Below are 16,477 nucleotides of genomic sequence, written 5' to 3'. Positions count from 1 at the left end.
CCGGTTGGGGGAGTTAATTGCTGACTTAATCCTGGGGAGGCGTGTTATACAAAAACGGAAGTAGGAGCCTCCTGCATATACACCGGCGTTGTTGTGGACAGAAAAAGCGTCTGGAGTTTCTGCGAAGTCAGTCGGAGGGCTCGGCGGGCGAAACCCTCGATTGAACGTGGCGGAAGGACGAGCCATGCTGCTCTGTCCCAAGTACTCGACATTTTTTCCTTTGGCGTCTTCCCTATTTTCCAACTTCCCGGCCCTCCGTATTGACTTCAGGCAGGGTGCGCGGTAGTTTGACGGGCTTCGGGTTTCAGGACACGGCTTTGCTCATCAGAGCCACAAAAAGCGTGACGGGACAAAGGAATCGGGGTTATTTTGGTGGCTGGCGAGCGCGTGCACTACGGTCAGCGCGCTACGTGTGTGTGTATCATCATCGACTTCTTCATCTCACTCATAGCGAGTTTCTTGCATCTGCGATGGAGTTATTTTGGACGTGGCAAACGGGAAGCGACAGGGACAGGGCAATGGGCGTTTTATCATGGCAGCATGGAATTCAGTTTTCGATATCTTCATCCCCTTTGGTTTCTCAATTCCTCATCTATTCAATAACCCCACAGCCGTCTTTTCTTTTCCCTCCCTTCCCACCCAAACGAGATGACCATCTTTTATCTTGTCGTCGGTTGGGCAGGATCGTCAGTTCGGCTCTTCGTCTTCTCTCCTTTCAGGCTGGAACTATACCCTGGGTTGGTCGCTGTTCATTTTTCTTTTCTCTTATGTTTCTACTGTATACATTCTTGAGAACAGAATTCTAGGCCCCTTGCCCCTCCTACCCTCTATCTGTTGGAGTTGTGTTCTTATGGTAATTCTGATTTCCACGGTTGGCATCATTCCTCTGCTGGTGTTCGGTTCCATGGCGGCGTGGCCATGTAGCTTAGCAGGTTGCAGCCTACTTATCATGCGTATGGTTTGATTCGATTCCTGTTGGTCCCTAGCATGGATAGCTACCAGGAGCCACAACAAGACTGACTCGCAAAGAAAAGGTAGTATCGCCCTAAGCGCAAATACCGCGCAAGTACCGCACACGTCACAACTGCCTGGTCTCCGTTCTGCTGTTTTGCAGGATCTGGAGTCTGTGCGTCCTATATGATTCGTAATACACTGCCGGCAGCCTCACGGATCCTATGCGCCGATAGCGATTGACCCCTCACTGCCAGGTTTCGGGTAAAAGATTGACACGATGAGCGAACATGGGTATGGCGGGGCAGGGCGGGGACAAACCACAACCCGAGTAGGAGCCCACCATATACCTCATTAGGAACAGTTGGCCCCACGAGAGTGCTGATGATTGGTCCCTTACTGCCAATATCTTACCAAGCCCTACTGCACGAGGGTACAAGCAAGGCATCAGTAGGAGCAATGGAGAAGTACCGAATGCCAGAATGGCCCCCAGTCGCTACCTTGCAACTCTATGTCCAAGAGGAGAAAACGGAAGCCCTCTGTTTGGTCAATTGGGATCTACCAAATTCGTACTCGCTGAGATATGGCCTGACACCCCACATCGAGTACGGCATATAATAATGGTAGAAACCCAGCCGGCTCGTTGTTCACTTCATCCCTCCAACTCCCTTCAGCAAATCTCAAACCCCGGCAACCATGGGATCAATTCCCACCCCGCAGCCGCTCGTGCTCCCTCCCGGCATCGATGCGGCGCGCTTCGACGCCTACATCCAACGCGCAATCACCATCGTCGGCGCCGAGAATGTGACCGTCATCTCGTCTTCCAACGGAAACGATGCTGCGTCATTGTCCAAGTCGTCCTACCTCGACCCGCCCAAGGCGCACGATATGTTCCACGTCTTCGACAAGGACTACTTCGTCGCGTCGGCCGTCGTGGCGCCGCGCGGGGTGCCCGAGGTGCAGGCCGTCGTGCGGCTGTGCAACGAGTTCGCGATCCCCGTGTGGCCGTTCAGCGTGGGCAGGAATGTCGGGTACGGCGGCGCGGCGCCAAGGGTCCCCGGGAGCGTGGGGCTGGATGTGGGGAGGAATATGGACAGGGTGTTGGAGGTGGACGAAAAGAATGCGTGCTGTCTCGTCGAGCCCGGGGTGACGTATGCCGGGCTGTATGAGCACTTGGTGGAGAAGGGGTTGGATGATAAACTATGGGTCGATGTGCCGGATCTTGGGGGTGGGTCGGTGCTGGGGAATTGCGTTGAGAGGGGGGTTGGGTATACGCCGTATGGGGATCACTTCATGGTAAGTTGCTGGAGACATTGCGCAAGGGGACCGTAAGCACAACCGACTGACCTTGTGGCCGCCTCTCCATCTAGATGCACTGTGGAATGGAGGTTGTCCTTCCTAACGGAGAGCTCATCCGCACGGGTATGGGAGCCATGCCCAACCCAGGCTCCGCCGCCGACGGGAAGACACCCGACTCCCAGCCCGGCAACCGCTGCTGGCAGCTCTTCAACTACGGCTTCGGGCCTTACCACGACGGCATCTTCTCGCAGAGCAACTACGGCATCGTGGTCAAGATGGGCATGTGGCTGATGCCCAACCCGGGCGGCTACCAACCCTACCTCATCACCTTCGAGCACGACGCCGACCTGCCGCAGATCGTCGAGACGATCCGCGAGCTGCGCCTCGCCAAGTCGGTCCTGCAGAACGTGCCCAGCATCCGCCACATCCTGCTCGACGCCGCCGTGCTCGGCACCAAGGAGTCGTACTTCCCCGACGCGAAGGACCGGCCGCTGACGGAAGACGAGCTCGTCGCGATCCAGCGGCGGCTCGGCCTCGGCCGCTGGAACTTCTACGGCGCGCTGTACGGGCCGGCCATCGTGCGAGACGCGCTGTGGCACGTCGTGCAGGCGAGCTTCGGCCGGATCGCAGGCGCGAAGTTCTTCCAGCAGGACGTCGACGGCAGCAGCAGCAAACCGTCGCCGGGCGTGCTGGACATCCGCGCCAAGACGCTGCGCGGCGTGCCGTCGACGGACGAGCTGGCCTGGGTCGACTGGCTGCCCAACGGCGCCCACCTCTTCTTCTCGCCCATCGCCGAGATCGCGGGCGAGGCGGCCGCGCTGCAGTACGACATCACCCGCCGCCGCGTGCTCGAGGCCAGCTTCGACTTCTTCGGCACCTTTACGATCGGCATGCGCGAGATGCATCACATCGTGTGTCTGGTCTTCGACCGCGAGGACCCCGGGCAGAGGGAGCGCGCGTTGCGCTTGATCCGGACGCTGATTGATGACTGCGCGGCGCATGGGTGGGGCGAGTATCGCACGCATCTTGCGCTGATGGATCAGATTGCGGATACGTATAGCTGGAACGACCATGCGTTGCTGCGGCTGAGCGAGAGGTTGAAGGATGCCGTTGATCCGAATGGCATATTGGCGCCCGGGAAGGTGAGTTGCGGATTATCCCCTTTTCGCTTTTGGTCGCGCTTTTGGCGCTGCTCGGAGCTAGTTTTGGATTGACTGACTGACGAACCTTGCGTAGAACGGTGTCTGGCCGAGCAACTACAATAAAGCTGAGTGGAAGCTGACGGCCGATTCGTCGGTGAAGAGAGGGTTGTAACATTTTTACAACGTAGACCCTGTAGAGAAGGAAGCCGGCCGTCCAACAGCCAAGTGAGCGGGCCCGAAAAGTGTTGTGTTTCGAGGCATGATGGAGATGATGTCCTTGCATCAACGAAGTTATGACAAAAGATTAGCCTCTTTAATGTTCAAGATTTCGAAGAGTTACCACTTGCAACGCCTTTCAGGGGCCCAGAATCCGTAAGATCTCATCCGTTAAACGAGTGCTATTGCTTTAGGGAATGGCGCTACCAGAGCGGCAAAGAATGGACGCCCAGTGGATAATCCACCAAGCAAGGCTACGATCCATCGTACAGGAGAGCGTCAAAAAGTGCCCCCTTTCTTCAACGATGCAAACAGCGCATGCAATCCTCGGCCCACATAAGCCATAATCTCCTCAGTCCTCCTTCGTCACAGCCGCCTCCGCCTCCTCAGTCTTTCGCAACGCCTTGATCAGCCCCACGCCCACCTCGGCGCTGACGCCGTCCTCGAGCTGCCGGGTCCAGAAGCGATCGTAGCCCATCAGAAGCAGCGACTTGCGGCGCTCCTTCTCCTCAACCGCCAGGCCGGCGGCGTTGGATCGCTGCGACTCGAGCTCGGCGAGGATGCGCTTGCGGCGGGCGTAGCGCTGCGCGCGCTCTTTGCGGATCTGGTCGCTGCCGAAGCGCTGCAGCGCGTACGCAACGACGTAGCGCAGGACAAGGTAGATGTGCTCGGTGATGAAGATGGTGATGGGAAGCGCGTACCAGGAGCCGCGGCCGGGGAGCTTGGCGCTCAGGGCGGGAGTATTACTGCCGAAGAGGTGGACGATGGCGGCGGTGGAGATGGAGCCGAGCCAGGTGAGGAAGCCGAGCGAGTCGATCCAGGGGCCGATGCCGTCGGTGCGGACGGGCGCAGGCCGCTGGTGCTCGATGCAGATCTTGAGGAAGTCGGAACGCAGCTCGACCCAGTTGTTGACGAGGAAGCCGATGCTGACGAGCGGCCACACGGGCGAGAAGAGCGCCAGGTACCCGAACTGGATCACCATCTCCGTCAGGTCGTCCTGCACGTTGTACGGCTCTAGAGACGCTTCGTTACGCGCCCGTTTGAGGAAATCGGCCTCGTCCGCATCGTCATGCACCACCGTATTAATCGTCGCCGTGTGCGAGTGCTCCGCCCGGTACTCCTTCCACCACCGAGACGCTTTGTGCTTGAGATACGGCAGCACAAGCTCCTCGCCGAAATTGGAGATCTGCCCTGTGACTGACAGTGCGATGACCTCGTTTCGCAGCCGGTTTGGGTCGCTGTGGAAGTTGCTGCCGAGGGAGAATGGGGCTGCGTCACCCAAAAAGCGTTGAAGGAGAAGCTCAAGCTTGGGTACAACTGCGTCGCCAAATGGAACGTAGACAAAGGCGGTGAGGAAGATTGGTAGATATTCGGTGATGAAGTTGAGAACAAAGATCTTTTGAGTGATTGACATTTCGTGCCGATCCTGGGTACGGTGGTTTTCGTATTCCGTGAGAGTGGTTGCGATTCCTTCAAGGAAAGTATTGATGAATGGCAGGACGGCAGCAAGAAGGATAGTGGGTAAGTATTCCTGCAAGACAATCAGCACTTGCTCAAATATGCTTCTACAGGGTCGGTCTTACCAGCAAGTCCTTGAAGGGGCCTTCGTAGACCTCCGAGATCAGAACTTCCACGGCAAAGACCACGACAACGAAAGCTCCGAGTACAAGGAACGAGACTAAGATAAAAGGAATCTGCAGTGTTTGCCGAGCGATTTGCTTCCACTTGGGAAAGTAGTGCATCACCTCGCCAGTGACCGGATCCGTGATAGCCTTCTCAGGAAGGAAGGTTGGACGGTTGACTTTCAATGTTCCGACGCCTCTCACATCCCAGCGAAGGCTCAGGTCAATTTCTTGCAGCTTCCAGTATTCCAGGAAGACAGTGCACCACAGGCTCGTGGTCAACGCATAGAAAAGAGAATACTGCGGCAAGAACATCCATGCGAGGAATCCGGTGGTCGCGGGAAAGAACAGAAAAACCAGGTAAGTTTGCAAGAAGGCGAAGTAGAAAGCAACCTGAGCAATCGGGCATTAGCCAAGGCTCGGAATGAAGCGGGATCTGAGTGGATTACGTACTTTCGATCCAAAGAGGTCTCTGATCTTGTCAAGATCTTCAACTCTCAGGAAGATTTTCTTGCTTAGGTGAAACAGTAGATCGTGGTTCTTTCGCTCATTGTGCAGAGGGAAAATGGATTCCACGTTCTCCCATTTCCCCGACTGAGGGGTGATCCCGGCGCCACCAAGCTCTTTTTTCCATGAGACCAGATGGAACATTGAGAGGATATCTTCCGCTTCGAATTCACCATCAATTACTGTATCTTTGCCTCCACCAGGATGCTCGCGAGTGATTCCGTACAGCCAGTCCTTCACTCTAGAAACAGTCAGTGATCCCCGAGATCGACGGGATATTCTTCAACTGTACAACCGTGCAGGACGAGCGGCTTACCTGGACTTATACACCTCTCTCCCAAGCAGTTCCCGCGGAGCCTTTACGAACACTAGCAGAGACCGATCATAGCCAGCTCGGACTTCAGTGTGCAGTCCCACAGACTCCAAGTCTGCAAGCAAGGCGCAGAACTCCTCGACAGCAGTGGAATGGTCTGTGAAGTTAGCATGTGTTGAGCTGCTGCGGATTGCTCAACATACCAATATGGGCAAAGTTGTAGTGTATCACGTAGACATTATGACTGCTGATGGTTAATGCATAGGACATGTAGCTTGAGTGAGGTGACCCACTATGTGACGCCCCGCAGTGGAGGGGTCAGGGCTTCTTTCAAGCCCGTGGCAGGGACCATGATTGTGGAAGGAAAAGGAAACAAAAACGAGTGGACGGCAAGAGCCGATAAGAGGGAAATCAAAGAGCGGACAGGTTTGAACAACGCAGAGTGCGATGACGCTGGTAAGATACCATCCACCTAGTACTCATATACCCGGGAGTCTCGGGCCGAGCGGCAGGCGCACAGACTACCCATGCTACCTCTAGCGTTCAGTAAGCTAGGGAGATGCACACAATGCTGCTACGAACATGATTGGGATTGGCTGCATTGCCGAAGAGAGATTGCCAAGAGATGGATCGGCTTCTTTATTGCGGAGGGGCATCTTGCTGGACGCGACCCTGGGCGAGGAAGGGACACTGGTGCCCGGACCCTACGAGTGTCACCGGAAGATCATCGAGCTAAGCGCCCCTCTTAACAACATGGTCATCCTTCATTGTGTACCCAATTTTAGATGCATGCTGACGCGGCTCCATCTGCCATGGCCATGCCGACCGTACCGAAGTGGAGTATGGCTTGTCGTGTTCGTGATCAACATGCAGCCACTCCAAAACTGCAATGGATCTGACCGTGTGTTGCTGGCTTGGGGGAAGCCAAGTCTTTTCGTTAAGAGACAGTCTGGTATCAAGAGGAGGCTTCGACGCAATCTCGTGAACCGAGCCAAGGTTTCTGGGCCCCTGGATGATGGCAACACCTGGCTTAGCTAGATGTATCTGAACATGTTGTTCTTGACACTGCGCTTCATCGAAACCGGTTCGCCGTTCTCATACTCAACGCCGGCCTCCCCTCCTTCACCAGCAATACCAGCCATTTTCGCTTTTAGTTCGTCGTCGAGCTGAGCCTGCGTCTTTGGCCTTGGCTTTGGTTCCGACTTGCCATCTTCCTGTGCCTTTCATGCGATCAGAATCTGCCAAGAAATGGTTCTTGAGCTTAGGCGCCATGAACTAACGACATACGTTCACGTTTTGGTCTTTGCCCCTCGCATCGGGCTTTGGTGAGTTCGATGACGAAGAAGCTTGCCGAACGGGAGGACGAATTGTTAGGAGAGGTGTTCTGGCAGACAGTCGTGCTACTGACGATGCGCAAATCCGTGGTGCAGTCATGGTGGATGCTGGTGGTAGAGACGTGAGTGTTCCCTATGAAAGCGGTTCGACATCTGACGGCGCTGGCGCTGGGATTGGATGATGCGCAGAGTGACATCACCCTGAGCAAAAGAGAAAGTGCGCGGGGCGTGGAGCAGCTGCGGCCTCAGGCCTGAGCGGCGCACAGACCCATTAGGGTCACGTGATGCGAGCCGTCGCCGCAAGTCGCGGTCCGGCGCTCTCTCAAAGTTCTAAGCAAGCTGTCGCGGTGCTTGACCCGACTACCTATCAACAACACCTCCACCCACCCACAGCTGCCAACGCGCGCCCCAACGCGCCACCATGCCCGTCGTCAAAGGAGGAGTCTGGACGAATATCGAGGATGAGATTGTCAAGGTCGCCGTCTCCAAGTACGGCTTGAACCAGTGGGCGCGCGTCTCCTCCCTCCTCGCCCGCAAAACACCGAAGCAATGCAAGGCCCGCTGGAACGAGTGGCTGGATCCCAGCATCCGGAAGATCGAGTGGTCCAAGGAGGAGGATGAGAAGCTGCTGCACCTTGCGAAGCTGATGCCCACGCAATGGCGTACCATTGCGCCCATCGTTGGTCGGACCGCCACCCAGTGCTTGGAGCGCTACCAGAAGCTTCTTGATGAGGCTGAGGCAAAGGAGGATGACGAGCTCGGCCTGGGCGGTCCTGAGGGAGGAGAAACGGCGGCTCCCAGTGCCGACGACGTCAGGAGATTACGGTAAGTCCCACTGCCCGTGCTATATCCACTCGTGGTACTGACAAAGCCTCAAGCCCCGGCGAGCTTGATCCCGACCCCGAATCCAAACCCGCGCGCCCCGATACCATCGACCTTGACGAAGATGAGAAGGAGATGCTCAGTGAGGCGCGTGCGCGCCTTGCAAACACACAGGGCAAGAAGGCGAAGCGCAAGGCTCGTGAACGTCAGCTTGAGGAATCGCGTCGTCTGGCGGTGTTGCAAAAGCGTCGTGAGCTCAAGAATGCTGGCATCAACATCAAGGTGACCACGGTCAAGAAGGGACAGATGGACTACAACGCCGACATCCCGTTCGAGAAAGGTCCGGCTTCAGGCTTCTATGATACTAGGGAAGAGGAGGAGCGTAATGAACGGCAAAGGGAAGCTTTCGACCCCAGGAAACAGCAGCTGGCCAACAAGCGAAAAGCAGACCAGGCAGACGATGGCGAGGACAGAAAGAAGAGGAAAAACGACAAGAGCGGCGCGGCAGCAATCTCTGCAGCTGCGCAGAAGGCGGCTCAAATGCAAAAGATCAGGGAGGCGGAACAAAGCAGCAAGCGGAGAGGTCTTGCTCTGCCAGCACCGCAAGTCAGCGAGAATGAGTTGGAGGAGATCGTGAAGATGGGCATGGTGGGCGAAAGAGCCAACCAGCTTGCAGGCAGCAGCGACAACGAGGCCACACGAGGCTTAATCGGCAACTACGCGAATATTGTTGGAAACACTCCAATCCGCACCCCGAGAGCGCCCCAAGAGGAAGACCACATTGCCAACGAGATTCGGAACGCGCGGGCCAGAACCGAGACCCAGTCAGCACTCTTGGGTGGAGAAAACACTGAGATGTACGAAGAGGGGACGACAGGGTTTGGGGGTGCCGCTCCGAGCAAGCAGACTGTGGCTACGCCGAATCCGATGGCCACTCCGTTTCGCCAGGGGGGTGTCGGAGCGACGCCCATGCGCCAAGGCCCTGGTGCAACTCCCATGCGCACCCCAAGAGACAACTTCAGTTTGAACCGCGAAAACGGCATGCAGCTAGTGGGACAGACTCCGCGTGACATCAAGCTGCGTGAGCAAGCCATGCGGAGCGACATAAAGAGCAGATTTGCAGCATTGCCCAAGCCAAAGGAGACTGAATGGGAGCTCGAATTACCTGAAGAGCAGCAGGAGCTTATCAACGCCGAAACCTCTGAGGAAGACGCTGCCATCCGAGACCAGAGGAACAAGGAGATCCGAGAGGCCAGAGAACGTATTGAGTTTGCTAGGCAGACGCAAGCATACCAAAAGGCTCTGCCGCGTCCCACGGTTGTAGACGTGAACGCCATGCTGGCCAGGGCATCTGCAGCTACAGATCCGGTCGAGAAGGCAGTGCTCGAGGAAATGACTGTTCTAATTGCAAACGATGCAAAGAGATTCGGTAAGGCTAAGGTCAGTGGCACAGTGCAGGGTGTCGAGTCCTTTGAGACTGATGTGCTGCAACGTGCACGGATGGAAATTGCCCTGGAGCTTTCCTTTGACAAGGGCAAGGATACCGAGGAATTTGAAAGGGCGTGGGAGCAACTACACGGGTCTTCGGTCCTGCCTGGGCTCGAGGGCTACGGCGATGATGAGATTGACGAGCACCAACTCATGACTGAAGCTTTCGATGTAAGTTTAGGATTGCATGTGACAGCTTGGCTCCGCTCGCTAACGGCTTTCTAGAACACCCAAGAAAAAATCATGGCTACCGCCCAGCAGGGTAACAAGATCGAGAAAAAGCTTGCCCTCCATCTTGGCGGATACCAGAAGCGCGCAAAGACGCTGCGACAGAAGATCGTCGATGCGGCGGAAGCTTACGACAAAACGAAGCTGGACCTGGACAGCTTCCGCACGCTGCAGATATCGGAGGAAGCGGCAATCCCGCGGAGACTGGATTCACTCAGGGAAGAGGTGGCGTTCGTCAGTCGCAGGGAGAGAGAAGCGCAGGAAGCGTACCGGTCCCTGAAAGGGGAGCTGGACGCGCTTGGGGAGGGCATCAATGGATACCATTAGGTCAGGATACCAAAAAGGCGGGCGGTCGCGTATCAGGATCAATTTCAGAACATTCTTCGGGTTCGCTGTTTACATGGATGGCAGTGCTTTGCCACGCTTGCGGGATAAGCGAAGACAGGCAAGGCTGAATCGCAAGGTAAAAGTATGCCAGGAAGCTGGGCGATGGCGGTCATGCTACGCCAAGGTCTCAGCACTTTCGCCAAGGTCAGCCATTACGAAGTCAGTCCAAGTGCCCAGAAACAAGGCGTTCTGATCTATCAGCCGTGCAAGCACGCAATGCCCTGATTTGCCTCGGACGGACCGACGTCGTTTTTGCGCCGCCTTTTCTCCCATCTGTCTTGGGTCCGTGCGCGTCTGGAGTAGCGGCTCTGGGGCACGTTGACACGAGAGTGGGCGGGTGGTTGCGGCGTGGGCCGCCAGCCGCGGGTCAAAAGACGGGCTACGACGTGAGCGGCCAATCGCGCATCCCAGAAACCGGGGTCCCCGAAGCCAAGGGCTCGGATCGGAATGGACAGAGCCCTCGATAAGGGCAAGGCGCGGGCGAATAATCGCTTTTAGACCCAGGCGAAAATCCACCTACGCTGATTGAATCAATCGCCTGCTTTTCAACTTGTTCTTGGCCCGCCTTTTCTTCTCTCTTCTTTTCCTTCCAAGACACTTATCTAAGCCTTGCTTGTCACCATTTCCGCCCCGTTGCTACCATACGCTGCGACTGCGGTAGCACACGCACACCGACGTAGCGGAGATACAACTTCCCTGCACCTTAGTGGCCGTCGGAGCTGATTCGTACATAAACATCATCTGCCGCAGCGTCTGTAATCTCGTCTGCGTCTTCCCCGGCTCATGGCATTCGTGACCGAATTCCTTCCTCTTCTCCTCAAAGCACTTCCCTAGACCATTAACCGTCTATTTTTCCTCGTTCCACTTGCCGAGCGAAAGATCATGACATCGACCGGAGTCGACTTCGCCGCGGCGCCGCCACCGTTCGACGATAAGAGGGGCGGCGACCCTGAGAAGCGCGGCTACGACCAAGAGAGCCCTATCGAGTCTGTGTCCATTCGCTCCAGCCAGCAGCCCGGCGACCACACGCACCGCCAGCTCAAGCCGCGACACATCCAGCTGATTGGTTGGTGATAGGCCGGCCCCCGGCCCACTCCCCCCAATGAAACCAATCGCTGATTAGGGTTCCCCCATCTCTTATGCAGGTATCGGAGGCACGATTGGAACGGCCTTGTACGTTTCGATCGGAAACGGCCTGCTCAATGGAGGACCGGGGAGCTTGTTCCTGGCGTTCACCATCTGGTGGGTCTTGTCTCCGAACGCCTGCGGCGTGAGCTCGTAGTGGCAAGCTTGGTGGGACGTCTGCTTACCTTGTGCGAAACAGGTGTACGTTTATTCTTGCGGTAACATTATGTACGAGTTCTCTTCTTTCTCTCTCCCCATCTCTCTTTGATTTTTGGTTTCCCCATTTGGATATCCCACGCTGCTTCTTGCCGCCTTCGCCGAACGTGCATTGCCAAGTCGGAGCTCTGCGGACTTGTACACCAGCTCTATGCACCTCTTGTCCGGGACTGCTGCGCGCTGTAGAGAAAGGAAGATGAAAGCCCAAAAGCACCGCAAAGTTTGCCCGTATGCGCCCCCCAGAATACTGACCCTCGATATCAACAAAATCAGGCATGGCTGAGATGGTCACATATCTGCCCATCTCCTCGCCCTTCATCCGCTTTGCCGGCCGCTACGTCGACGAGGCCTTCGGGTTCGCTGCGGGCTGGAACTTCTTCGTCTTCGAGGCCGCGCTCGTGCCCTTCGAAATCGTTGCTTGCAACGTCATCATCCACTACTGGAGCGACGTAGTGCCGGCCGGAGGGATTATTTCCATCGTCATCGTTCTCTACGGGTAAGTAGCGTGGGATTCCCACCACAGGCTCCCTCCGTAGTGCCATGTGGGACGGCCCGTGTCGGTCTAGTTTAGTGCTTACGAAGTTATCCGCAGTCTGATCAACGTGTTGGCCGTCAAGTGGTACGGTGAGACGGAGTTTTGGGCTGCGCTAGGGAAGGTGCTACTGATCATCGGCCTCATCATTTTCACCTTCATCACCATGCTTGGCGGCAACCCCCTGGGAGACCGGTTCGGGTTCAGGTGAGCACGGAGATCGCGATCCTCTACCACGACAAGCTCGCCGCTGACGGATTCCGCTTTGCGCAGGTATTGGAACGATCCTGGTGCTTTTGCTGAGCTCTACTATGAGGGCAATCTAGGCCGCTTCCTTGGATTCCTGCAGTGCCTGATCCTGGCTTCTTTCACCATTGCTGGGTAAGCACCTCACGCGAACTCCGTGTCGACCGGCTGACTGATTTTCCAGCCCGGACTACGTTTCCATGGCGGCCGGCGAGGCGGAGAACCCGCGTAAGGCGATGCCGCGCGCCTACAACGCCGTCTTCTACCGACTAACGGCCTTCTTCGTGCTCGGCTCGCTGTGCGTCGGCATCAACGTGCCGTACGACGACCCGGAGCTGACGGCGGCGTCCAAGGAGGGCAAGCCCGGTGCCGCGGCGTCGCCGTACGTGGTGGCGATGAACCGGCTGCGGATCGGGGTGCTGCCCGACATCGTCAACGCCATGGTGCTGACGGCGGCGTTCAGCGCGGGCAACAGCTACGTGTACTGCGCGTCGCGGTCGCTGTACGGGCTGGCGCTGGAGGGCAAGGCGCCGCGGGTGTTGACCAAGTGCACGAGGAAGGGCGTGCCCATCTACTGCGTGCTCATTGTGCTGCTGATCGCGCTGCTGTCGTTCCTGCAGGTGTCAGAAAACGCGGCCATCGTGTTGACCTGGTTCGTTAGCCTGGTGACGGCCAGCCAGCTCATCAACTTCTCCGTCATGTGCTTCACGTTCTTGCGCTTCAAGCGGGCGCTCGAGGCCCAGGGCATCAGTCGCGATTCGTTGCCGTACAAGGGCATCCTACAGCCGTACGCCGCCTACTACGGCCTCACTGGCTGCTTCATCATGACCTTCGTGGGCGGCTATACCGTGTTCCTGCCCGGGCATTGGGACGTGCCGTCGTTCTTGTTCTCGTAAGTGGTTGATCCGTTCTGTTTCCCTTTCCTGGCCGGCGGGTGGAGGAGAAAGGGGACGCGCTGACGTGCCCTCACAGGTACACGATGATTGCCGTATTCCCCATCCTGTTCGTCTTCTGGAAGTTGTTCAAGAAGACGAAGTTCCACAAGCCGGAAGATGTGGACTTGGTCCAGGATTTGCCCGAGATCGAGGAGTATCATAGAAATTTCGTCGAAGCGCCGCCGAAGTATGTTCCACCCCATGCTCTTTATTTGCTGTGCTCTCCGCGTTAACATTGTTTTGTCCCGCAGAAATGGGTTCGAGAAGGTTTTGAACTTGCTGTTCAGTTAAGGTGTGGCGAGAGGAAGCGATTTCGTTAAGAGTGCACGGAGGTCTCAATCGCAGAAACACAAGAAAAGGAAAACACAGGCAATGCGGGGCTATGTATAACGAGCAACAAACAAACAGTGTCTTGATCGGATCCGAGCCAGGGGCGTGTTAAGCATGAATGCTCATGAGGCGTGGCGATGTCGTGATTCGTCGCATCTGAGGGTCACGCAACCTCTTAGGCGCTGGTCTAATGCACGTCATCCCCTCTTCCCGCGATACGAGTCGGGGGCAGAGGAGAGAGGGTAGCGACGGAAAGCAAAAGCAAAGAAGGCAGTTGCAGTGGCAGCGTGATGCCAGCCCTAGGCTCGCGCCGAAACAAAGACCTGATCTAGCGGGCGATCCGCTCTGGGTCAGGCGGTAGTACCTGCGCTGCGGTGCACCTTCCCCCTCAGCCCTAGCCCTGGGGCGCTCCCTCTCACGTCACCGAACCCATCCACGCGCCACTCCCCACACCATCCGCTCCTCCTCGCACAGACCCTCGGATGCCATGGGTGCTTCAAACCGCTCTCACCTCAGACCCCGTCCCTTCCTCCTTCCCCGAGCCGGGTGTTGGAGCACGACTGGAGCAAAAGGGGAGCGATCGCCGGCGCAAAACAGGGCAGCCCGAACGGGCTCTGCGCATCGCAGCTAGCAGCCGGGCAGTGGCGAGGGCCACGGCAAGCTGCGCAACCACATCCTTCTCCGCGCATTGCGACACAAGCACAGCAGCACCCGACCAGGCGGAGGAGGGGCGGGTCGAGCAGTCTCGCGGTTGACCAAAGCCCAGCCGGCGACGAGAGGCCATCCGCTAGGGAGGAGCAGGAGCGCATATGCCTGATTCGGCCATGGCACTCTACTGCGCCGCAGATGAGCTCGCGAGGACGGGCACCGGGGAGCCGGGAAGGGGTCCAATCCCCAGATGCAAGGCCGGCTGCTAAGGACAAAAGTAGGACGAGGCGAAGCTGTTCATCTTCGAACGTCTTCGGGGCAGCGCAGCGAGGCTTCCGGACGGTACGGATTGCTTCGCGCATGGCCCGCCCGCCGGCGCTTGGTGGGAGTGTGGGTAGTCGGGGGTGCTTTCCCGCCCTGCCGGTGCTCCCCGATTGCACGCACAGAGGCACGTTCCTCTGCTGCTCCCCGGCCAATAATGCCTTTCCTTTTTTGCTTGCTGCAAGCTGGCTGGAGGCAAGCGGCAGACGGGGAAGCCGGCACGACGACAGACCAGGCGCGCACACGCACGCGGACGCGGACGCACCCTACCCGAGCAGAAAATCGGGAAAGGATATGGTGCGAGGGCAAGGCGAAGCGGTGTTCCATGCTGCTGGCCCAGGGCGAGGCGACGGAGCGGCGGGCTGGCCCATCTGCCCGCTGCACTCTGTGCCCTGAACTGCTGCGCGGCGCGGCGGCGCGGCCCTGCGACGCTGCGATGCTTTCCTGCCTCTTCCACTCCGTCGCACACACCCTCGCTGCGCGCCCAATCCGCCCCCTGCTCTCGTCCCTTTCCTTTCCTCTCTGCGCCTAACGTTACCCCCCCTGCGCCGTCCTCTCGGCAGCTTCCATCTTTCTGCTCGGGAAATCCGGAGCGGTTTCCGCTGACTCGAGTGCTTGACGATGCCGCTGCTGTTCCCGAGCGGATGATGAACCGAGCCGCGGCCTTCCTTCTCGAGACACACCCGACTTCCCGTCCGTCCTGCAGCGACCCGATCGGCCCTTGTCCCGCACTTTCCAAATCTCCGACTCTCGATAGTGGCACTAGCGTCCAAACGGGCATGCATCGAGATGGTTCAATCAGGCGCCCTGGGCTGGGTGAGCACCGCCGCACCGCCGCGAACCGGGAGACGACGCGCGCTGCCGCGACAAGGATGGGGGGCGTGGTGTCGAGCGAGGAAGGGCATTCTTGCCTAGCGTGGTGGTTGATCATGCGAGCCAGCGCCGCGCGAGGGCTAAACCGCCGGCGACTAGGTAGGTGCTTCGAAGGCGGCTGCATCCCTGCGTGGAAAAAGGTACAAGCGGCAGTCTGGCCCTCTGCACTAAAATATTGTGCCGGTGCGCTTTTGTGCATTGGGTGGCGTGTCGTCGCGATAGAGCTTGTTGCTGGGGTTTGTTGCTTTTTCTTCGCCAATCTGGCCTGCAGAAGATGCGGCGCTGTCATCAGATCTTTTTTTATTTTTCTCTCTCTTCTGCAGTCCTGCCGTCTTTTGGTGTCTCGTGCTCTCTGTATCGGTAAAATCATTATCCAAGCATGAGGTGGGCTGCTCTGCTTCGAGGTCCATGGTCTGATGTTCGTTGGTCTGCTTTCATTCTTCGCACCAAATTGCCTACTGGCTAGATCTTTCGAATCGGTCAAACTACCTGCCTGGACGATGTTGCTACGTGGAGTAGATCTGAAAGCGCCAAGTCTTCATTTATCCCGGAAATCCCACTCGGCTTTGGTTGTGGAGGAAAACCATATCACTTTGGAGGTAAACCGCATCACCAAGAGGATGAAGCTTCTACGCGCATCTAGTACGCCAGAGAGAAAGAACGTCGGGCATGGCCAACGTTGGTACGATGGACTCTAACACGGACACAGTCGCCACAACATTGCTCTCCAAGTAAGAGTCGGCCGGATGTGGTGAGAGAATAGGCCGGCAGCATGTGTCCAGCGACGTGGGCCTGCATCATACCATAGCTTCGCTCTCCGGGTGAAGCGGACAATCCCTACAGCAGTGCCAAACCGAGCAGTCTCACCTTTAAGCAGTAATATGGAGAAAATGTCATGGGTGACATCCAGGGTCCAAATCACCCGCAGTTCACTTCACCTCG

The 16,477-nt window shown here is 57.3% G+C and overlaps 5 protein-coding genes across 5 annotated transcripts; 4 read left to right on the top strand and 1 right to left on the bottom strand.

The window, feature by feature from the left end:
• Positions 1-1,647: 1,647 nt before the first annotated feature.
• On the top strand, positions 1,648-3,564 carry SLS55_004773 (uncharacterized protein; the record flags this gene model as incomplete). The annotated part of the gene is made up of 3 exons (XM_066776225.1): positions 1,648-2,247; positions 2,322-3,392; positions 3,487-3,564. The coding sequence occupies 3 exons, from the start codon at positions 1,648-1,650 to the stop codon at positions 3,562-3,564; spliced, it is 1,749 nt and encodes a 582-aa protein (XP_066634106.1).
• A 396-nt stretch (positions 3,565-3,960) lies between these two features.
• SLS55_004772 (uncharacterized protein) lies at positions 3,961-6,320 on the bottom strand (the record flags this gene model as incomplete). The annotated part of the gene is made up of 5 exons (XM_066776224.1): positions 3,961-5,139; positions 5,192-5,623; positions 5,684-5,978; positions 6,054-6,207; positions 6,254-6,320. 5 exons carry the CDS (start codon positions 6,318-6,320, stop codon positions 3,961-3,963), a joined length of 2,127 nt encoding a protein of 708 aa, XP_066634105.1.
• Positions 6,321-7,805: 1,485 nt separating this feature from the next.
• Positions 7,806-10,249, top strand: CEF1 (Pre-mRNA-splicing factor cef1; the record flags this gene model as incomplete). The annotated part of the gene is made up of 3 exons (XM_066776223.1): positions 7,806-8,209; positions 8,263-9,865; positions 9,920-10,249. The coding sequence occupies 3 exons, from the start codon at positions 7,806-7,808 to the stop codon at positions 10,247-10,249; spliced, it is 2,337 nt and encodes a 778-aa protein (XP_066634104.1).
• An 843-nt stretch (positions 10,250-11,092) lies between these two features.
• AGP2_2 (general amino acid permease agp2) lies at positions 11,093-11,383 on the top strand (the record flags this gene model as incomplete). The annotated part of the gene is made up of 2 exons (XM_066776222.1): positions 11,093-11,101; positions 11,144-11,383. 2 exons carry the CDS (start codon positions 11,093-11,095, stop codon positions 11,381-11,383), a joined length of 249 nt encoding a protein of 82 aa, XP_066634103.1.
• A 542-nt stretch (positions 11,384-11,925) lies between these two features.
• On the top strand, positions 11,926-13,550 carry AGP2_1 (general amino acid permease agp2; the record flags this gene model as incomplete). Its single annotated transcript, XM_066776221.1, has 5 exons — positions 11,926-12,146; positions 12,243-12,389; positions 12,456-12,563; positions 12,613-13,320; positions 13,401-13,550. Coding segments are annotated over 5 exons (1,334 nt in total), but the record flags the coding sequence as incomplete, so codon positions are not given.
• Positions 13,551-16,477: the final 2,927 nt, after the last annotated feature.

Source organism: Diplodia seriata (genome assembly GCF_021436955.1).
Source record: "Diplodia seriata strain FDS-637 chromosome Unknown scaffold_4, whole genome shotgun sequence".
NCBI lineage: Eukaryota > Fungi > Ascomycota > Dothideomycetes > Botryosphaeriales > Botryosphaeriaceae > Diplodia > Diplodia seriata.
Note: the sequence above shows the minus strand (reverse complement) of the source record. Positions and strands in the feature narration are given on the sequence as shown.